The sequence below is a fragment of the Agrilus planipennis genome, unplaced genomic scaffold (genome assembly GCF_000699045.2).
Source record: "Agrilus planipennis isolate EAB-ADULT unplaced genomic scaffold, Apla_2.0 scaffold119, whole genome shotgun sequence".
Taxonomy (NCBI): Eukaryota; Metazoa; Arthropoda; class Insecta; order Coleoptera; family Buprestidae; genus Agrilus; species Agrilus planipennis.
The window spans coordinates 811,060-833,582 of NW_020438931.1; the positions used below are offsets into that span (position 1 = coordinate 811,060).

At 32.7% G+C, this 22,523-nt stretch overlaps 4 protein-coding genes across 4 annotated transcripts; 2 read left to right on the forward strand and 2 right to left on the reverse strand.

The window, feature by feature from the left end:
• Positions 1–1,796: 1,796 nt before the first annotated feature.
• Positions 1,797–2,980, forward strand: LOC108736709 (cilia- and flagella-associated protein 161-like). Its single transcript, XM_018469240.1, has one exon. It carries the CDS (start codon positions 1,980–1,982, stop codon positions 2,904–2,906), a length of 927 nt encoding a protein of 308 aa, XP_018324742.1. The 5' UTR covers positions 1,797–1,979; the 3' UTR covers positions 2,907–2,980.
• A 758-nt stretch (positions 2,981–3,738) lies between these two features.
• LOC108736727 (vacuolar protein sorting-associated protein 54) lies at positions 3,739–6,931 on the reverse strand. Its single transcript, XM_018469276.2, has 3 exons — positions 5,847–6,931; positions 4,423–5,766; positions 3,739–4,174 (listed from the first exon to the last, which is right to left on the reverse strand). Exons 1-3 carry the CDS (start codon positions 6,789–6,791, stop codon positions 3,965–3,967), a joined length of 2,499 nt encoding a protein of 832 aa, XP_018324778.1. The 5' UTR covers positions 6,792–6,931; the 3' UTR covers positions 3,739–3,964.
• Positions 6,932–7,404: 473 nt separating this feature from the next.
• On the reverse strand, positions 7,405–9,208 carry LOC108736714 (CD63 antigen). The gene is made up of 5 exons (XM_025974202.1): positions 9,009–9,208; positions 8,195–8,383; positions 7,960–8,136; positions 7,655–7,888; positions 7,405–7,583 (listed from the first exon to the last, which is right to left on the reverse strand). The coding sequence occupies exons 1-5, from the start codon at positions 9,072–9,074 to the stop codon at positions 7,518–7,520; spliced, it is 732 nt and encodes a 243-aa protein (XP_025829987.1). The 5' UTR covers positions 9,075–9,208; the 3' UTR covers positions 7,405–7,517.
• Positions 9,209–16,591: 7,383 nt separating this feature from the next.
• On the forward strand, positions 16,592–17,360 carry LOC112904372 (histone-lysine N-methyltransferase SETMAR-like). The gene is made up of 2 exons (XM_025974207.1): positions 16,592–16,654; positions 16,998–17,360. Exons 1-2 carry the CDS (start codon positions 16,592–16,594, stop codon positions 17,358–17,360), a joined length of 426 nt encoding a protein of 141 aa, XP_025829992.1.
• The last annotated feature ends 5,163 nt before the right edge of the window (positions 17,361–22,523 follow it).

Consider the following 22,523-nt stretch of genomic DNA (forward strand, 5'->3'; position numbering starts at 1 on the left):
AACGAAGTTGCAATCCGAAACCGGCCCTGGACGTGAATTGACAACACATAGAGAAATTGCGATAAAAACTAAACACCTGAATCGATGAAAAATGTAAAGAGTGACGGCTGTGTATCAACAGCTTACTACTGATAATCATAATAATCTTTAGACGTTCATTACGACAACAATTAATTGAATAATTACTTTGTTCATCGTTGATAGTATGCAGTACTATTTAAATAATACCTCGACAAGTATTAAGAACACAAAAGCACTACCAGGGCCGGATTGACCCTTGACTGTTTTTCTTGAAAACGGTAGACTTTCGGACTATTAACCATTAGTAAAGAAATTTTATGGATATGCTATGTAATAATTTTGAAAATTCTACAACTTGGAAGAAAGAGTAATGTTGCTCAAGAAAAGTTGTTGTAAATTTATTAATGATTTGTAGAAAGTAAGATACATAGTCGATCGTAATTTATCAATCTTTATCAAGGTTTATCGTATCACAAAAATTGATCGCTATATTATCAGAACAAATGTTATTTAGATAGTATAATCTAATATTTGACACATTGTTCAAATTCAACGTAAATTTTTGTTATAAATGCAGTTTCGAAGGCGTAAGAGGGACAACTGAACTGATCAATAACTAACCACATATGATTAAGTAACTTACTTTGTGTGCTCTTTTCTTTCCTTTCTATGTCGTTTTTGAGAAATGAGAAACTTTTAACACTCATTCACAATTTGTACATACCACTAACGATAAGTTTCGTACTATCACTAATTGTTTTATTTATTCCTTTACTTTTCGATTACGTACAAGTTACACTGGTTACGGAATGAGAAAACAGCGATATCATTAAACCTCGATTTAAAACTAGAACTGTAAAGACAGCTAATTTTTGTATCAGTTGTTCAGGTGCAACTTTCGCAAATGTACACAGTATAAGAGCAAAGCAGTTTCTGCGGCCTTGTATGTTTAAACAAGCGATTTCTTTTCATGCCACTCAACGCATACTTTTTATTAACAACAATACGATGTTGCAAATGTTTCAAAACAAACGTGTAGGCTTGTTTAGATTTGTTGTCGAAGCGCCCATGTGCATATCTTAAGTCTTGTCATTAAATCAAAAATAAATTCTACGAATTCGACCGAAAAACAAAAATCTTTAGTGGGAAGTCACTCACCTAGACGCTGATTTCTGTTTTAATTCCCTTCTCCATCTCGCACGGCGTCCACCCACATCATTTTAATACACGATTTTGAATTTCACATAAGCGCTTGTCGGAAAATCTAGACTTTCATTATGGCATTTCGATTTTGACAACTCCTACACCCGCACGGAATAACATTTTGCTTGATAGCGTGATATTAAGTCGCGAAAACCTTTATTGACGCAGATTTCTGTTACAAGTAGCACTCGCAGAAAGCTGCAAATTTTTCTTGAAGATGTGAAAATTACACGACACAAAAATAGAACACGCATATCTATTTTTTCCGTTTATTTCATTACATAAATGAATAAAAAAGCACATAAACGATTTTAAAGAACGTATTCGCTCATGCACGTTAGCAGTTTTCTATTCGAATCTTATTGATTCCCAGGGAAATAGAAGGAAAAGTGAGAAATGAAAAGTTTTTCCCGTAAACCACCAATAGAGGTCTTGAATTTCCTTGATTTTGAATTTGGAGAATGTTAAGCATTCAAAAAATAAGTAACGTAAGCAGTATAAACTCTAAAGTATAACTAAAATCAAGTTACATGATAATTCTTCTGTTTTGTATAAATAATAAAAATCTTCAACAGTTACACTCAAGTTACAGTTACAATCAAAAAATTGGATGCTAATTAAAAACAATTCATTCACGCATATATCAGTTCATTTTCTCATGACAATTCCTGTCAGATTTTCTCGTTGAATATTTTTTTGTAATGAATTTATTGACGTAGTTTATTATATAAAAACCTAGTCGATGTTCGGAAAAAATGTTTGGAAATCCTGATTTCGAACAACGTGAAAAGGAAGAAGCATGGAGAAACCGAATAATATATACACCACCGGTCCATGTAGGACAATGGTTCGAAGAAGTGAACAAAATGCGGGAAGAATTGAAAACGATTCAATTTAAACGGGACCGTTGCGATCTTTTAGTTCAGAAAACGAGAGCCATGTACAAAAATGTACTACGTCCAATGCGTATAGCAAAAGACGCACCAACAATCGAATTCGGTAAAAATTATCTCCTCAAATCCCCCGATATTCCAGCTAGAACAGTTATTGGGCAAAACGGTCAACCAAAACTGAAATGTGGCGTATACTTAGCTGCAATAATAGACGAAAAAATAATTGATACAGCGCAACAATTTATAAAGGGATGTCTTCTAACAGCATGTTTGGAGCGATTGCCTTGTGTAAGGAACACATTCACCTTCGAAGGGTGCGATGGTCAAGAAGAGGGTAAAAGAATCCATTACGGAGAAGATTTTTACATTCGCATTGCTGGATCCGATGGTCTTTACGTTCAGTGTGAAAATTCAACTATGAACGATTTTAACGAGCATCTTAGTGTACGTCTAACCGACTGTCCGAATGGTTATTCAAGATTTAACATATTAAACGTCGACAAGGATCTTAGAGTCGAAACATGGGGCTATGACGCTCCTCCAAATGCAAAGATTATAATTCAACATACTGCTTCAGGTAGGAACTTAGCTGTGGAGAAAACCAAACTTATACCCACATTCTATGGCCCTGAATATAAAGTTTCTTGTCACAATTTTGTAAGTATACAAACGAAGACTGAAACGGTTGAGAACTATTGGAAGGTGTGGACAGAACAAAAAATTGACATGAACGCAATTGTCAGGGCAGCTAAAGGGGAAGAAGTTGACGATGAGTTGCTACCGGACTGAAAATAGTTGTTTTCATGACTTTTTTAAATTTGCATGTTTCTTGTCTCAATAAAAATAGCGAACAACCAGTCTAAGAGTCTAAACATTAAACAAAACAATACATTTTCGTTAGGGGACAGATAGCGGACTAGGGCTAAAAGGAAATTTTTGGATCAACCCCTTGTAAATTATCTATTAAAATTCATTTAACCAATTCGAAAATTTAATAAACTGAAAATAACAAAAAAGATTTTGACCATTAAGAAATACTAAAACATCTTAAACACTAACGAAAAGCACATCACAAATTTTTTTCGTAGCTGTGAATACAGATATTTTAGAATGACTTTTTATCTTAGGAACGAAATCAAACACACTCTAAACTGTTAGAATCCCTTTTTAACCCATTTACTAATTTTTCAAATTATTTTAAGATAAATTGTTACTCATTGCAATTCTTCAGATTAAAACAAAAAAAATAAAATTTGAAAATGCAGCAAGTGTGAGGGTTAATATACAAATACGTCTACTGTCATAGAACAGTGCATTTCTCCTCGTATTTTTTTTATGTTATCTTTTTGAATAATTTTTCGTATAATGTTAAAGTTTTTATCTCTCCATGATATATTAATTTAGTCAATAGCGTTACTTTTTCAATTAAGGTATTTAATATCAAGCTATTAAAATTTCACATAAGTAGATAACGATTACCAAAATGGCTTCTCCTACTAACACTGAGAAGGGGACGGGCAAACGGGCTGCACATGCGCGAATAACGTGATGCTGTACAATTATGTTTCAATGAGAGAGATTGTGGGAATCAGATACTTATAAATAAAACAATTCTTTAACTTTTCGTCAACGTGTATTGTAAGCATATTTCAACCACAGACTTTGTTGTTTACTTTGTATAAATATTTTATGTAATATTACAACAAATTAGATTTTGAAGTAAATGCAATCTCATTTACAATAATGACATGAACATATACAAGTTATGGTAAATATCATATCACTCAAGTTTTTTCATATATTACAATTTCATATTCATAATCTATAACTAAATCTTCAGCAATATATTATCTGATCCAAATTTCTTCCATCGATTTTTCCGTTATATATTTTTCGGGTAATACTTTCAACGATTTCAGTGTTTCAGTATAAAACACAATTTCAGACGTCACAACTCCATGCTGGGGGCCACCATTGTTCTCTATATTCATTTTTATAAGCTGCTCTCTTAATCTCACTTTGAAATTCTTATGAATCACTTCGTATATGTCAGCAATCTTAAAAAAAAAGACAGTAAGCTAAACAGATTATTTAAATAAAAAAAAATTGAAATGGGTAGTTGATGGTTAAGAAAAAAAATATATAACGTGTACAAAATAAAGGTAAGAAAGAAAGAAGTAATGACCTGTTAAAGTGGTCAATTTATTGGTATGTAAGGATATACTTTAGAATGTTTATTCCAAATATAAATTATTATTTTCAAAAATGAAAAACAGAATAATAAATGAATTATAATATTAGTAACCTGCTCTTCTGGTAAAACGGACTTCAATGCGTCGTGTAATTTATTTAGATGCCGTGATACGTTCCTAAAAGCTTTTGAGGGAACTGGCGGTTTGGCATCCCAATCATTTAATTGATCATTTAATAATTGGTTCATTAACGATAAAATTTTTGATTCCAGTTGTTGTATGTGATGTCCAATGTCTTTCTCAACCCCATCCAAAGCAATGAAGGAATCGCGAACGAGAGAACTGAATTGTGCACGAATATGAGGTATCAACCAGAGAACTAACTGCAAAGCACGAGACGTGAGTGCCAAATTAGTGCTCGTAATGGTATTTAGTCCGGCAGTTTTTATTGCACCTGCACCAAGCACTAATTGGCAGCATCTAGAATTAAACGTCCTTAAAAGTTCTGCTAGATTTCTTCCTATCACAGTAGCTAAAATGGGTAAGTCATATGCACAAACACAATACTCTACTATGAGTCGAATGAGAATTAGAACTGTACCCACGGTTACATATTCTTGTGTTCCAATTAATAAGGAATTAGCCGTTTTAGTACATTCAGTACCGTATTCTGAGACAATACTTGAATTTGTATCTCTATCAGGAGAACTGGGCAGAGATTGTAAAGGTCTTCCCGAACTAATATTGTCTACTAAAATTTGAAATTCTGGAGGCACATCGGCAACTTTCCAACGCTCGGCATCTAAGATAAGCATTAACTTCTGTTTTCGTTGAGAATGGAATTTTTGTACATAGCTAGCCGCCTGCTTTTTAAATTCAGCTTTCAAAGCATGACTAGATTTCCCACAAACAGATTCACATAAATTTGAAAAATTTTCAACTACAGTAGATAAATTAGTAATTTCAAAGGCAGTTATTGTTTGCTTGTCTGAATGAGTACTGACAAGGGAAGCAAGTCTTTCACTGCAATAATCACAAACAGAAATAAGTAAATTTTTTAATTTGGCTATAATAAGGGAATGTTCATTCTTAGTTAAAAATCGATCATTAATTGTTACTGCTTCTTCAGAACCATTTAGTCCTGCAGATGAATCTGTTGTTTGTTTGATAACATCATGAACTGCTTTCACTCTGCCTATTAGTTTATTGAGTGCATTACTGATGAGATTTAATGCCTTTAACCACTGTGAAGAGTCTAGTGATGGTGGAGCTTCACCTGACCCGGTCAAACAATGTTCTACATCATCTTCAACATCAGCCAACTGTTCAATTACCAGTTGTTTGACGATAGCTTGGGCAGCTGTAATTGCTTCTTGTTTATATACTTCTAAAAATTGCAGATGACTCTGACGAAGCAATCCTGCTGTTAAACTAATTAGTCTCTCTGACTCCAATACCTTAAACACAAGTTTAATTTACAATTAAGTTAATTACATTGCTTAAAAAAATATATAACAAACATGAACAAAGAAATTACCCCAGCTACATCATCCAGTGGTCTATTTAAGTCAGCAGCTGCATATCTCTCAAATTCTGTAGATAACATTTTATCAATTAGCCGAGACATTTCCTTTAATTGGGAAGGTAAATGTCGCAAACAGGTAACCCCTGCTAGTTCCTTTGATAAAACTTCCTGGGTGCTTGCAATCAACTCTAATGCTCCTACATAATCTGATGAACTCAACAAAAGCTGTAAGGTTGGTTGAGTTTGCAAAACAGTAGCCATAAGCTTTAATTTATCCAAAAGGGAGTTGTAGTTATTTCGAGATCTTACAAGTCCCAACATTCCCAAAGAATCTCTTGCAAGAGTTTTATCAATTCCGTAAATTTTAGAACGCAATAAACGCACCTGCTCACATGCAGAACCCATCTCTTCCATAATTGTATCATGTGAAGTCATTGCATGAAAAAATGCATCTGATTTTTGAGAAACTTGTTTTGCAATTAGTTCTTCAACATAATCTAAATAATGACTCAGTTTTTCTTGAAGTGCATATTCTGATGCCTTGCTAGGGTTAATATTGTTCTTCCAAATATCTCCAAATACATTGTTAAACATTTCAGAACTATTCAGCGGAAAAGTTTGGTCAAAAAAATAGCCAGGTATTTTACTAAGAACATTGTCATTTTGGGAACTATCATTTTTAGACTTTGATTTCACATCAAGTTTATTCTGAGATAATCTCACATGACGTCGATATCTTCGGGAATACTTTCTTAGAAAACTTTCAAAGTGGGCATACCCCACTTCTGGTAAAAATGGGCTTTTTCCAGGATTAGCAGATTCTACAAAGTTATCACCCCATGTTCTAGTAAAAAAATTTGATTGTTTACCTTTATTAGGATCATTTAAAACCGCAGGAAGGTTTTGCGAGGCCGAAAACATCGACCATTGTTCAACAGCTGGAGTCATTTTGGACATTTAGAAAAACTATATTTGCTACCTCGACATAGTTTTCTGTGTTGCTACGAAATTTAGCTCAAAATTAGTTAAAAAACTTTGTTAATCACATTATGAAAATTATAGGTTGGATTGTAAAGATACAAACGTCAACTGATTAGTTGTCATGTACCATAGAACTGTTGTTTATTTTTCAAGATGAATACATATAACATAGACACATCTACATATAATTATGGGATTATGCTAATTGTAAAGCAGATTAAAACATGAACTTATTTGATTTAGTTAAGATATTTAAACAACCACAATCAATAATAAACATGTTGCTACTTTGTAAAGTTAGAAATAGTTTATTTTTTAGGAGCGACATGTTTTATCCATCTCTCTGATTTATTTTGAACTTCTTACATCGAAAGTATTAATTAGCGGGAATAATCATGTATTTGAATTTAAAAAATACTTTATTCGAATTGGATAAAATCCAAACAACTTATTATAAGCTAATTCTTCAATTAATCTGTCTTATTCATTATATTTTACAATTAATTAACTACAGCGTTTATATATATATTTCTTATAATTTTGTTAACCAATCTGAGAAAATAAAATAAATAATATGCATTGCAAAATAAAATAAGGAAGATCTCAACGATCATTTATTAACAAATAAAAGAATAAAATTCATTACAATACATAATTTATGGCTGTTGTAAGAGCACGAGCGGCTTTACTTAATACTTAACTTTACATGGTTCCATAATTATTTTTAATTTGCCTTGCAAGATGACAGGAGAAGAGAATTCCAATAAACTGTTGAAAGAATTAAATTTTATTATTATTGTCATTATAAAATTATTGTGAAAAAAGTATATTTATATTACCTGCATAAATCCAATTCCTAGGCCAATTCCACCTAAAGTAAGTGCATGATCTCTGATGTAGGATCCAAATGCAGAAGCGCATCCTTCATTATAAATTGTTGCACTTTCTATATCACAAGTTGCATTTCCAAGTTCACCAATAACTTTACCACAACATGACATTGGTATTCGACCACCTGTAGAACTTTTATTGCTTTGCCAGTCTGATGGACCATTTACACCGCAACATTTAAACTGTAAAAGTGTTGATTAATTGATAAGTTTTAAAATGGATTTAAAAACACGTTAATGTGCTTGATACTTACAGCACCTTGCATATCATCCCAAAGGTTAGTAATTTCGTTATAAACAGTTGCATTATATTTAGATAAAGAGTCCGTCAATCTGTTTGTAAGAAAATCGGCTGTCTGATTTCTCAAAACATAGCCACTTATTCCAGCAGAAAATTCCAAAATGAAAATTAGGATTAATAAGAAAGTGAACTAAAAAAATTAAGTATACTAAACTACAGTTCTTTTTTGTGTTTATAAGCATGCTTACTGTCTGGGTCATACAGTAATTTTCTTTAACTGCTCCACAGCAGCCAAAGAATGCTATAAGGAATATTATCACACCTGTTGCAATTAAAAGATTGGGAGTAGAAAAATATTTATCGTTCAAAAATGATTCATAATCCTGATACTCAGCTTTTACTGTAACACCCACTGATATAAGAATAATTCCAGTAATCTAAAACAATAAATGAAAATTAAAATAATCAGAATAGTTATCACTTGTTTAACGCTTTCGCGGTCATAAGTGCTCTGCTAGAGCTCTTAGCATTGAAGTATTATGGTTTCTGGAAATTTAACTAATTAATTGAATATTATTCAAAATATTCATTATAGAATATTATATTTAAGGCCACCACAAAGCCACAGGTTTCTTATAATGTTAATTTTTTTTACAACATATGGACATAAATTTCAAAATGCGTTTCATTTACCTAAATAGATAGTAAAGTTGCTGATAAGACACTTATATTAATTTCCATGAACAAGTTATCTTGTAAAAAGATTATTTGTGTAAATAAAAGTCAATGAAAAACACTATTAACGTTAACGTTTTGTCAGAAATAAAAGGTAGTACACGTTTCATAAAAAAAAAATATTTAAAAGTTCCATGGGTGAGCATCTAGGTATCCTATCACTTCTTAATTTCAACTTACACGTGTTCGAATAAAAAAATAAAGTGAAAGTGATATTATCAGAAATGTTGTATTAATGGAAATAAAGGACATAAATTTCTTAAGAAATTGTACATATCAGAAACATGATATCACATAACTATAATATTAAATAAAAATCAAACATACCACAAATAGTAGATTAAATACAAAAAGAATGTATTTAATACAAACAGTTGTCCATCCGAAAGTCATGACTACGTATAATATATAAAAACACAGCAAGTTAATCACAGAAGAATACTATAAAAAATATTTCTTTTACTATTAATAAAAAATACACAACTTAGCACGCAGAACACATGGATACATCTGTCACTCACTTGTNTCGCTTCGTAAATAAGTCATTATTTCTCATAAAAAGTAAAGGATAAAAATGGTTATTGTGGGTTATCCCTCAGAGATACACATATACCATCCCGGACTTTTTTGTAGACCCTTTTAAGATGTACAATATTGTAGTACATTATTTTGATCTATCTCGTAGGGCTCAGCCAGCGTTTACAATGTAAGTGCAAAAAATGTGTTATACATATAAACCTTCCTCTAGAATCACTCTATCTTTTAAAAAAAACCGCATCAAAATCCGTTGCGTAGTTTTAAAGATTTAAGCATACATAGGGACAGACAACGAGAAAGCGACTTTGTTTTATAATATGCAGTGATGTTACTTTAGATTTGATAAGAAAGGAGTAGGTAGTATATGTGCATATTCAACAAAAAAGTTTATTACTATTATTCGTTTGTATTTTAAAAGGATTAATTTCTGCTGTTGATATTATTGAATAGTTTTGGACACTTAAATAACGATTAGCGTTGACATTGACCGAGAATTGTATCATTCACGCCCACCAAGCTCGAACTGTTCGAAAAACAAGTTGAGCTTTTCAGCAGCATTATAATAAAATCTGATATAGGTACTAATGTCAGCATTACCAATATCAACATACATATATAAAAAAAATATTAAGAGTACATTATGTTGATACGATGTAAAGCGTTCTCGTGTAATCTACTTGAAACCTACTCCTTTGTTTGTAATTAATTCGTCAAACAGATAACAGCATTTAATAGGTAAATTAATTATTGTGGGAGTTTATAAGCTACCTAATGAAAAATGTGGTAATTACGGGGCTAGTTCGCGTTTCCTTTTTTGTATAACAACAGTGACTCATGGCCGATTACGTGTCTCTGTACCACTATGTTAAAAATGTGAATATTATTTTTTTGCAATTGCTTTTACTTGTTTTCCAATTGCTTCAAGCAGATAAATTAATTAATTAATTGATGAAATAGTAAGTGCATTTATACGTAAATTGAGGGTAGAATATCAAGTACTTACATAATTTAATTGTAAGTGTAATGCACTTCAATAACTTCATACTACTTCTACAATTTTTTTTAAACCTAATTTTCGTTTTAAAATATAATTCATCTCCTTAAAACAACAGATTTTTTGAAGCAGTTTTAGTTCAAAAAATTTAAAGTAACACTTTTACATTATCTTCATTCAAAAGTTTGAATAGTTTAAGAAGTTCTTCATTCTTTTTAACTTCTTTACAAAACAATTTCTTTCGAAGAGTAACATTCATTTTATCTTCGTTTTATTAGAAACTTTGTCCTCGTGAAATTTGGGTAGAAATTTTTCTTATCTTGTTTATAATAAATACAAATGTTATAATCAATTTCAAAATGTTGCGTGGATCACCCATCATCGTCCTCTTCATGTCTGTAAAGTCCCATCGAAAGATGATTACTACCTATATATGTTTTAAATTTAAACAGGAAGTACATAAATTTTTTTTTTCGAAATTAGCTGAATTTTAATTACTTATATATGTACCCATAATGTTTTAAAAGTGTGTACTCAGAAAGTTTGCTTTGTCTAATAATGAATTATTTAATCGTCAATATAGGTACTATTAAGCCTTTCAATTTTCTCAATTTGTTGATGTCAAACTAATTGCTTTAATTCTTATGTCTCAGAGTAATAAACGAGTTATTGGGTCAATGTGTTGTAAGCATCTTTAAATGTTCGTGACTTTTTAACCTTTGAATAAATTCGCTAAATTGTGACAAATTCAAAATTGTCCCGCACAATAATTACTGAAATAGTTTCACAAATAAATTGAGGATAAGGAATTAGTATGATATACGATTATTGTGTAGTTTACATTTCTTCTTCGCATTTACATCTTCAGTTATGGAATCAGAGCTAAGATTAAAGTTGTAAAAGATTAATGGTTATAAAATCACAGCCATAACCATTAAATTTTTAAAACCCTTATCTTGATTCCATAATTGAATACACATTTATATTTTCATCAATTACATCTATATTGTCATAAATACTAATTGTTAGAATTAGTTCCCTTTAAATTTTACAGGAATTAAGGAATAGTATTTTTACTTTTGTACTTCTTATTATTGAATGACAATACGTACTAAAATTTTCTGAAATTTATTAGGAAAAATTACTTTTTAATCCATTTTGGCGGATATGCTTTTAAAGTGTCTTTAAGATCTTTAATTAGTTTATATACCTAGGTAGGCATCGGCATTAATGTTTTCAAAAACGTTATGAAAAAATTGTTATCTCGTGAGATTGATTCTATTGAAAAAATTATTGCTTTCATCTCCCTTTTAATACAATTTGAACGTAATGTGATGGGTGTTTTTAATTTAAATAATGTTGTAATGTTTCGTTCCAAGGATTTTTTCGCACCTTTAGTAGTAGAAAGATCAACTGGCGCCAGCGTACCTCTTTCTAACGCCCTCTGATTTCCTTGGGCATTATTAATGAGATCTTTTTTATTTACGTTGAAGGCTTCGTAGAAATAAAAAGTCACAAATTGTTCGAAAAATTACTTAAATTATTGGATACTAGTGACCCGCCCCAGCTTCGCACGGGTGCAATGCTGATACTAAATATATTTTTGTTTTGTTTAGATTATTATCGAAAAGGGGAAATCTTCAAAAGGTACCCCCTGAACATACTAAATATACTACAGAATGTCTTTATATACAACATTCACAGTTTTTTTGTCATTAGACAATACAAACCGGCCTCCCGGCCGGTACCGCCGCAACCGCTATGTCCCTGCATTTTAAATCTGTAATATCTTCGAAAATATTCATTTAAATTACATGCTGTAAAGGGCCATATTGATCTATATTAAATGCACAATGTATTTAAGGTACTTAATTGGATAAGAATTAATGCTGTATTGCCTACAATCGCTTCGTAAATAAGTCATTATTTCTCATAAAAAGTAAAGGATAAAAATGGTTATTGTGGGTTATCCCTCAGAGATACACATATACCATCCCGGACTTTTTTGTAGACCCTTTTAAGATGTACAATATTGTAGTACATTATTTTGATCTATCTCGTAGGGCTCAGCCAGCGTTTACAATGTAAGTGCAAAAAATGTGTTATACATATAAACCTTCCTCTAGAATCACTCTATCTTTTAAAAAAAACCGCATCAAAATCCGTTGCGTAGTTTTAAAGATTTAAGCATACATAGGGACAGACAACGAGAAAGCGACTTTGTTTTATAATATGCAGTGATGTTACTTTAGATTTGATAAGAAAGGAGTAGGTAGTATATGTGCATATTCAACAAAAAAGTTTATTACTATTATTCGTTTGTATTTTAAAAGGATTAATTTCTGCTGTTGATATTATTGAATAGTTTTGGACACTTAAATAACGATTAGCGTTGACATTGACCGAGAATTGTATCATTCACGCCCACCAAGCTCGAACTGTTCGAAAAACAAGTTGAGCTTTTCAGCAGCATTATAATAAAATCTGATATAGGTACTAATGTCAGCATTACCAATATCAACATACATATATAAAAAAAATATTAAGAGTACATTATGTTGATACGATGTAAAGCGTTCTCGTGTAATCTACTTGAAACCTACTCCTTTGTTTGTAATTAATTCGTCAAACAGATAACAGCATTTAATAGGTAAATTAATTATTGTGGGAGTTTATAAGCTACCTAATGAAAAATGTGGTAATTACGGGGCTAGTTCGCGTTTCCTTTTTTGTATAACAACAGTGACTCATGGCCGATTACGTGTCTCTGTACCACTATGTTAAAAATGTGAATATTATTTTTTTGCAATTGCTTTTACTTGTTTTCCAATTGCTTCAAGCAGATAAATTAATTAATTAATTGATGAAATAGTAAGTGCATTTATACGTAAATTGAGGGTAGAATATCAAGTACTTACATAATTTAATTGTAAGTGTAATGCACTTCAATAACTTCATACTACTTCTACAATTTTTTTTAAACCTAATTTTCGTTTTAAAATATAATTCATCTCCTTAAAACAACAGATTTTTTGAAGCAGTTTTAGTTCAAAAAATTTAAAGTAACACTTTTACATTATCTTCATTCAAAAGTTTGAATAGTTTAAGAAGTTCTTCATTCTTTTTAACTTCTTTACAAAACAATTTCTTTCGAAGAGTAACATTCATTTTATCTTCGTTTTATTAGAAACTTTGTCCTCGTGAAATTTGGGTAGAAATTTTTCTTATCTTGTTTATAATAAATACAAATGTTATAATCAATTTCAAAATGTTGCGTGGATCACCCATCATCGTCCTCTTCATGTCTGTAAAGTCCCATCGAAAGATGATTAGTCGTTTTTGCGATTAGCCCGCGCAGACAGACCGGCTAATATATTTCACCTTCTTTGAGTACCTGCAACCCTAATTAATCACTGTAAATAAAGCAGTAAAATGTTTTGGTATTTCATATTTTGTTTTCAATTAAAGTTTCCAAGGCAACTTGCCACAGATTATAATTTCAAGGTAATGTTATAGACTTGATGTTTTATAAAAAAATATATACATAATGCTACTATTCATTACTCTTTATGTATAATATATAATTGCTTTTAAAAGGCTGAAACGGTACGCAAATACTTCATATAAATGAAAAGTGCAGTGTCTGGGTAGGACGAGTGTGAAAATACCCGGAAAATATCCACAGAATGCACATGAATCAAACCCCGAAGAACGTTACATTAAATTCACCATTAAAAAAAAAACATAAAACCGTTACAATTCCCAACAAAAAAGTGAGAAGTTTTCGTTGTCTCACAATTAGTTTTTGTATTCTAACTCTCCTAGTCATTTAAGGTAGGATTATGCCTATGAGATGATTTTTCGGCGGGTCTAAGGGTTATTTATGGGGCTATAAACTCTTTATTATTGGATTGCTATTTTTCCCTCATTTTTAGATTATTATTTTTCAGTGGAAGTTTTTGTTGCCCCACCATAATTTTTCGTATCCTACCTCTACGACTCATTTAGGGTAGGATTATGTCTATGAGATTTTTTGTCAGCAGGTCTGGGGGTTATTTATAGGGTGCTAATCCTTTCAATATTAAATTATGTTTTTTTTTCTGTGGAAGTTTTTGTGGTCACATAATAATTTTTTGTATCTTAACTCTGCTAGTCATTTAAGGTAGGATTATTCCTATGAGAAAGTTTGTCAGCCAGTGTAAGCGTTATTTATAGGGGCTAAGTTTCTCAATATCAAACTATAACTTTTTTAAGGGAAGTTTTTCTTGTCCCACAAAAATGTTTTGTGTCCTAACTCAGTGATCTATTTATGGTAGGATTATGCCTATCAGATAATTTGTCGGCTGACTGGGGTGGCTTGTCTCCGTTGTATATTTTGGATGTGCAACCTAGATGTGTAAATTTGTTCACTTCTTTACTTTTCCTTGTGCAATTGGCCTTCTTCCATCTTCTCCCTTTCTGAAATACTAAAGGGTTTAGATCCAGGTTTATTCTTTTGTAGATATTCATTTAGGGCTACTAGTGTTTTATTCATTTCCTTCTTTGCTTTTTCCAGGATAGCTAGCTCGTCAAGAGCGTATAAGAAATGTACAACCCCGTCTTAGTCTTTTTCTCATTCTAAATTAGATGTATGTGGTTCCTATATTCACTTCCAACTTTGTCTTTCATATATCTCTTTTTTCTCAGTTTTCCTTCTAGACACTATTTTGTTTAAATTGAAAGTGAGATCCTAAATATAAATATTTAAGCGTGCGCGGGCGACAATAGGTACGAGTTTTAGTTGCTGAAGTGCATATAAATTTGCATATTGTATAAAATAAGAAGATGCGTTGTTTATGAGGGTAGTAAAGTTATATTCAACATATAATGTCTAATAATAGATACCAACAAGATAATATAATGCTTGTAGAACGTGCATTTATGAATTACGACCAAGTGATAAAATGTACATTCAGCCATATATATTTCTTTTGGAGGTAGGTACGCTACTTTAGTGTTCCTAAATCAATGACGTTGATAAGATAACATGTACAAGTAATTACGTTTCGCTATAGAGATGCTTGCGAAGGGCGTTTATAGAGTTGTCTCTCCGGTAATTTTAATTGTCAACTTACACACCTGCATAATAAACCATGTACAGCACCGTGCTCCAAACATACACCTTTAACAACCTTTTTTGAATTTCTAAATTAACCGAATTTTTACCTAATAAATTCTATTATTTCCACGTCATATTCAGTCATTGTCATAAAAATTTAGTTTTTTCCGTATATTTTTTTTTGCCATGGTTTATAAACGAAATTATTTTGATTTCGAAGTTCGAAAATTCTTATTAAAGTAGAAGTGTGGATACATATACGCTAAGATACTAATTATTTAAATACTTAAATAAAGTAGTTAGTGTCGTCGATAACTACGTTTGCAGAGTAATTGAGAGTAATTTAACGATAATCGAAACTTACATAGCACCATCAATTGTTTGCGTAGAATTTCGCTAAACACCGGTTTTTATTGAAAGCATTTCTGAAACCATCGCCACTAATTGATGAGTAAACATGTTATGTTTGCCTTACCGGTATTTTTAGCTATAAACATTGTCTACATTTATTACTTACATGTAAAATTTTCTAATTTAAATGATTCGTTCACGATCGGACGAGGCGAGTAATTGTTTAATCGATTGAAACGGTTTTGGGGAAAACCAGGGACGTAGTCAGCTTTTGTTTTTTTAATCCAAACCCAGCCTTGGGTTTCTGTTAGTAAATTATGAATATAGGAAGGAAATGTACGGAATGTCTTCAAGAGAATTCTTTCTATTAGATAAAATATGTATATGATCATTCTTATATAAAATTTCTCCTTGAATGTTATTGATAACACTACCTAACTGTTTTTAGCGTAACTGCTGTGGTTTAGGAGATATTTTCAGAAAATCTGTTCTTGACGTCTTCTGCGTAAAATGGTGCCGAACGCAGACTTTGGCGGAGGCAAAAAAAGTCAGGATTACTATTTCCAAATGTAAACCAAACGATTAATAAAGCAAATTCCAGATTTTTCGCTAAAAGACTGGCGTAATTGTAGTCATTTTTTTGTACCTTTAACTTTTGAATAGGTGTACGTACGAGGGTGCGTTTTTAATTTCGCGGAATGGGTAGGTAGGTCATTAGTAAGGGTTCTTACTCGAGTCATTACGAATTAAGCAACTCATTATTAGCGTAAATACCAAGTTTTGTCGCAATTAGGTCAGTAGTTTTTGAACTAACGTAGACGAAACAAGTGAATCGGGAACAAATTGTGAAATATGAAGAAAATCGAGTACCGCTCTGTTATAACATTCCTTGCCAAGTAAGGAAAATCAGTTCAAACCATACTGGAAGAGATGTCATCCGTTTACGGGGACTCTTGTCCAGGTAAAATAAGTGGAATACCCTCTTTAAGCAAGGTAGGGACTCACTCGAAGCCGACCCACGGTCAGGTCGGCCGATTGAGGTGACCATTCCGGAAATCATTCAAAAAGTCGAAAAATTAATAATGGAACACTGGAAGTCCGACTTAAGAAGAAACAGCTCGTAGAAATGGCAGGCGTATCAGATACAATCATTTTTAAAATTCTTCACGATCATCTTGGCATGACAGTAGTCAGCGCAAGATGGGTGTCGAGAATGCTCACTCCGCTTCAAAACAATAGCATGTGGAGTGTCTCGCGCGTTTTTGGACCTCTGTAGTGAATATAAAGATGGAGTATTGATTCGAATTGTTACTGGGGACGAAACTTGGGAAAACAGAACTCTATGCAGTGGAACAAAAAAGGAACACCACCACCCAAGAAGTTTAAGGTGTCAGAGTCGGCTGGGAAGATCGTGGCGACAGTCTTTTGGGAAGAACGGATCCTGTTGATCGATTATAAAGACAAAGATGTCTCAACCGAAGAATATAATGCTTCAATCCTAGAACGGTTAAAGGAAGTAGTCAAAGAAAAAAGAAGAGGAAAATCGACGGAAGGTGTTCTCCCTCTATACGACAACGTGCCTGTTCACAAGAGCCGTGTTGCGATGGTTGCCCTGCAGAAGGTGGCCTTCGAAATTTTGGCTCACCCACCCTACTGTCCTGACCTAGTTCCCAGCAATTATTACCATTCCCTAACTTGAGAAAAGTCTTCGTAGAAAGAAGCGACGAAGAAGTGAAGGATGCAGTTTCTGCGTATTTTTCAGACAAAAACGAAACATTTTTTTTCGAAGTTTTACGTAAGTTAATTGAAAAATCGGAAAAATATATAAGGGTAGCAGGTGAACATATTAAAAAGGAAAAATAAATTCTTACTTTTATTTCCACTTCTTACCCCCCATTCCGCGAACTTAAAAAGGTCCCCTCGTATTACATTAATACAGTGTAAACTCTTTATAATGTCACTCGATTTAACGACAAACTTCTTAAAACGTCGAAATTGCTTGACTTTGGTTGGTTTACATTGTTTTCTATACAATATTACACTCTATATAGCGTCACGCTCACTCTATTTAACGACAACAATGCGGCAATAGAAATCATTGAGCAGTACTTTCTAAGTTGCCGAAATAGATAAGAACTGCAGCTGTGTACGTTGTTGAAGAAGACGATCCTGTCCCTCCACCAAGCATCAAACAAGCACTTGATGCAGCGAAACTATTAAAAAAATACTTTTTATATAATCAAATTATCCAGCAGTATCTCAAGATATGAGTAAGATACGTAACAAAATACAATTGAAATATTGGAGCAGCAAAAAACATCTGACGAAGATAACAGGGTATAAGCAATGTATGAATAATAATGTTCGTGTGCAAAATGTGTACTATATTAGTAAATGCATATTATTATAGAATAGTAAAATAATATCTTTCATTTCTCTCTATTTAATGACCACTCTTTATAACGTAGAAAAATGTTCAGTCCTTAAGTGTCGTTATATACAGTTTACACTGTATTTCAATTGTAATGAGAAAGCGGTAGTCAGTAGGTACTATTTGATATTATGAATGAAATTATCATCGTTAGAATGGGTAATTACCTTGCAAAGCATCGTTTTTATAAACAACAGCGTCCGTCCTTTTTATTTGTATTCCATTTCCTTCTTGGAACATTAGCCGTACGCGTATCTCATTATTTTTAGCGACGATTTACGTCAAAATAGTTTTGGAACGGAAATTTGCCAGGTATTTTAGTACAAGCCGATGGAGTGTTTTTGAAATTGACGGACGTGGCTATCACTGCCAGGTTACAAATGTATTTTACACGTGTATTTATTTCGTGCTTCGTGAGTGATGCAACCAGGCAAATGTGAATATACTAAATTGCTGGCGATAGTATAGGTCCTCCTACATCAACTAGTGCTGTTTATTAACGGCCACTTAACAGACAAAATTTTTGTACGAAAAGTTACAGATTAGGTTTGAAATTATTGTGATATCCCAACGAAAACAATTAAATAAATTACTAACCAAATCGAACAATCTTGTGTGTGTGTGCGTGTGTGTGAGTCCTCTCTTCTTTTTTCTACGTGTCAACATCGTGTTCTTCTTTTTTCTTCCTTTTCCATTTCATTCTTTTTCCTTGTCCATATTACAGGGTAGTTGTTAAGTCCTAAAGAGTTAATTGACTCATGATTAGTATGAATATCAAGATTTATCGCAGTCGGGCCAGTAGTTTTTGAACTATCTTTTGCTAAGCAAATCAATCAATCAAGAGGAAAGTGTGATATATGGAGAAAATCCAATATCGCATCATTACAAAGTTCCTTATGAAGTAAGGACAGTCTGTTCAAACCATACTACAATAGAAAGACTAAAATCCGTTTATGGGGACTCTTTTGTGGGTAAAAACCATGGTTTACAATTAGCACAGTCTCCTTAAGCAAGGCAGGGACTCACTTGAAGACGACTAACGGCCAGGACGACCAATCGACGTGACTACTACGGAAATTATTGAAAAAATTGAAAAATTAATATTGGATAATGGCCGATTAAAGAAAAAACAGCTTACAGAAATGATTTGAGTATCCGAAACAATATCTTTAAATTTTTCACGATCGTTTTGGCATAATTAAGATCAGCACAAGATGAGTGCCGATGATGCTGACTCCACCGAAAAAACAGCAGCGTGTGGAGCGTTTTTGGACCGTTCTAGTAAAGACGAGGTTGGTGTTTCGAGTCGAATTGCCACTGGAGATGAAACTTGGATTCATCATTATGAATCTGAGTCAAAGCAGGACTTTATCCAGTGGCATAAAGAAAAGCATACCACCACTCAAGAAGATTAAGGTCGGAAAGATCATAGTGATAGTTTTTTTGAACTCAGTAGGAATCCTATTAATCGATTATAAAGACAATAGCGTTTCCATAATCGCAGAATACTACCCTGCAATATTGGAGCAGTTTAAGGAAGTCATCAAGGAAAATAGACGAAGAAAATTGGAAAAAGATGTTCTTCTGCGCGACAAAAGAAACAATACATTTCCGATTTTCATTTTTTGTTTTAGTAGTAGCAGTTCCTTATTTATTAAAAGAAAATTAAATAATGTGTTTCGATGTGAATGCAAATGACTATGTTCATAAAACTAAGACATCCATGAACCACTTGTTCTGTCTGTACAAAAATTCCCAAGTTATTTTTAAAAAACAGTTTTAATTTTTATGTAGATTTTTGTTGGAAAATCCAATTAAGATTATCGTCTACAATTTACATTACTTTGCATAACAGTCATCTCATTACAAAAATTGGCTTTGCATGTTAAAAATGTAATTATGCTACTTGCGTAAGCAAACGAGGTATTTACTTATCGTAAGTCGTATGTGTAGTATGTGTCTAGTAACACACATGCATAAACAACGCAATGGATGGAAAAATATTCGCTGTAGAAGAAGTGTAAGCCTAATTAATTTCCTACTTGTAGATGCCACCATATTGGGTCCTATAGATTACCATGCCGTTTCTGGTTATATTTAACATGTGAAATGTAAAAGCTTTAAGCGGATTACAAGCATTATAATACGTCAAGGGTTTTAGAATCGTGTCACGACGACAACAACATGAAGATTTAGTCACTTCTGCTTATTGCGAAGAGGTTGTTGGTAGGATTATGTGCGTTGAATGATGATTCTCAAGACCGTTTGACTCACATACGATTATTTTAACAAAATATAGAAATTTATATTTGGTAGATAATCCTTTAACTTCTTCAATCAGGAATAAAGATCCCAAAAGTATGACTTTAAGGAGCAGGATTGATGGTAAAAGGTTATGCTGAAGCGTCTACGAAAGGGAGAGGGAGATTTTGTATTATAAAAACAATTAAGGTTTGTTACGGACCGGTGAAGAGATGTAGAAATGGATTGTCACTGTCTGTACAGGGTAGCCCCTGGTTTTTGAGCTTTGCAATTGGAAATAGGTCGCTGCTCAATGATAGTTGATCAAACCAAAAATAAGAAACTTGGATTAATTTAATCGCGGTAGCACTAAGGAATTTCTAGAAATTTGCTATTAAATCATCATAAAATCGTCAGTCCTATGACTGGTTGGACACGCACGTCCACTCTTTCCTATTCTGCGCTAAACTTCGCATTTCCCTAAAGCTAGATTTTTTTTTATGTTTTCGTGGAAGAGGGGAAATCTTCAAACGACACCCAGCCGTCCGTTCGACTGGGTAGTGTCGGATTCCTAAGGAAGAAGTCCTCGGAAATCCGTCCTCGGATCCAACCCATATCCTTAACTTCCGTTTCTGCCTCTAATATGTCTCTGACTAGACCATCATGCCTGAGAACGTGTCCTACCAATCTATCTCGCCTGTTTCTTATTGACTTCCATAAAGTCCTCTAATATCCTATTCTTTCTAATACCTCTTCATTTCTAACCTTCTCTATCCACGGTATCCTCATCATTCGCCTGTAGCATCGCATTTCGAACGCTTCTAACTTTATCTTTTTCGCCGTGCCCACTGTCCATGTTTCGCACCCGTACAGCACCGTGCTCCAAACATACACCTTTAACAACCTATTTTAGAATTTTTTAATTAACCGTTTGCAATCATAGAAGTGACGATTAATTTAGAAATTAATATGTCGGACGTGAAGGCATTTTCAGGTAATTGCAATGGTACAACGATTAACGTTGCTGTAACCGGAAGGTCGTTACAACCGGAGTCACTGTGAGCGGATCTACTGCAGTTATCGGTTTCAGAAGGATTCTATACATATGATCTAATACACTCTGTATAGTGAGTTATTATAGCCAGATATTCAACAAATTTAATGGTAAATGTTCGGTAATTGCTACACGTTTCCACTAACCAAACATAAGTTTGTATGCCCCATTATTCTAATATGAGCAAATTCTTCCACAAAATAGCCGTTTTGTACTTGTACTTCATTAGTTCAACGTCCGGTAATAATTTTGTTTGAATCACAAAGAGAAGCCGTTGTACTCAACATCAATAATCCTTAGTCGTTGTAAACATAAAATAGGTTAATCGTTCAATATCATACGTTTATGCTTATGTACATAAGTACTTCCAGTTCCATGAAAATAACTAAACTGGGTAAACAGTAGATATAAAGTAAACGATGCATGTCTTAAACACATACTTATCTCTCACGCAATGCGGCAAAATTCATTTGCTTAATTTGTCTCACAGATTTAACAAGTAAACATCAGACTATTTTCATCTACATATATGATAAATGTCGCTACTTTATGTTGTACAAAATAAATTTTTATAATTAAACAATCACAGCAACTAAATATTTATTGTCGACTTTCGGTTTCTACTGGTATTAGACATTTATTCGTCAACTTTACTCATTAACATGCAAGTGAGTGGGAAAGTGTACCTAGCGGCATGGTCTAGAGCAGTGATTCCCAACCGGTGGTTCGCGAACCCCTGGGGGTTCGCAGTGTTTGCAGAAGGGGTTCGCGAAAATAATATTGTAATGGCGGATTTTTAAGACGCCATTAAAATCAAAAGGCAAAAAGAATACAAAACAAAAACACAAAAATTAAAGAGCACACCCACTGTAAAACAGATTGTTCGTTGCCTATTTGTTAAGAAATCTATAATAAATTTCAATATTTTCATTTCTTTTTTCCATATTTGTTTTTGAAAATAACTTCATCAATATTAAATTATATCAACAATTTTATACATTAAAATTTATTCCCCTTATTCCAGTAATCAAATATCTACTATGTAAAACATAAGAACTAGTTTGTTAAATTTATCTTGTTTTCAACTTTTATAGCCATCATTTTAGTCTTATTAATGTTTTATTTAAATGTTTCAC

What these genes read in the sequence shown, in the direction of transcription:
- LOC108736709 (XM_018469240.1), top strand. Translation starts at nt 1,980, where the DNA reads ATGTTTGGAAATCCTGATTTCGAACAACGTGAAAAGGAAGAAGCATGG.
- LOC108736727 (XM_018469276.2), bottom strand. Translation starts at nt 6,791, where the DNA reads ATGTCCAAAATGACTCCAGCTGTTGAACAATGGTCGATGTTTTCGGCC. An exon ending in CACTGGATGATGTAGCTGGG is followed by an intron (nt 5,767 to 5,846) that starts GTAATTTCTTTG and finishes CTTGTGTTTAAG; the next exon opens with GTATTGGAGTCAGAGAGACT. An exon ending in CCGTTTTACCAGAAGAGCAG is followed by an intron (nt 4,175 to 4,422) that starts GTTACTAATATT and finishes TTTTTTTTTAAG; the next exon opens with ATTGCTGACATATACGAAGT.
- LOC108736714 (XM_025974202.1), bottom strand. Translation starts at nt 9,074, where the DNA reads ATGACTTTCGGATGGACAACTGTTTGTATTAAATACATTCTTTTTGTA. An exon ending in TATTTAATCTACTATTTGTG is followed by an intron (nt 8,384 to 9,008) that starts GTATGTTTGATT and finishes TTATTGTTTTAG; the next exon opens with ATTACTGGAATTATTCTTAT. An exon ending in GGGATGATATGCAAGGTGCT is followed by an intron (nt 7,889 to 7,959) that starts GTAAGTATCAAG and finishes ACACTTTTACAG; the next exon opens with TTTAAATGTTGCGGTGTAAA.
- LOC112904372 (XM_025974207.1), top strand. Translation starts at nt 16,592, where the DNA reads ATGTCATCCGTTTACGGGGACTCTTGTCCAGGTAAAATAAGTGGAATA. An exon ending in GAATACCCTCTTTAAGCAAG is followed by an intron (nt 16,655 to 16,997) that starts GTAGGGACTCAC and finishes TTGGGAAAACAG; the next exon opens with AACTCTATGCAGTGGAACAA.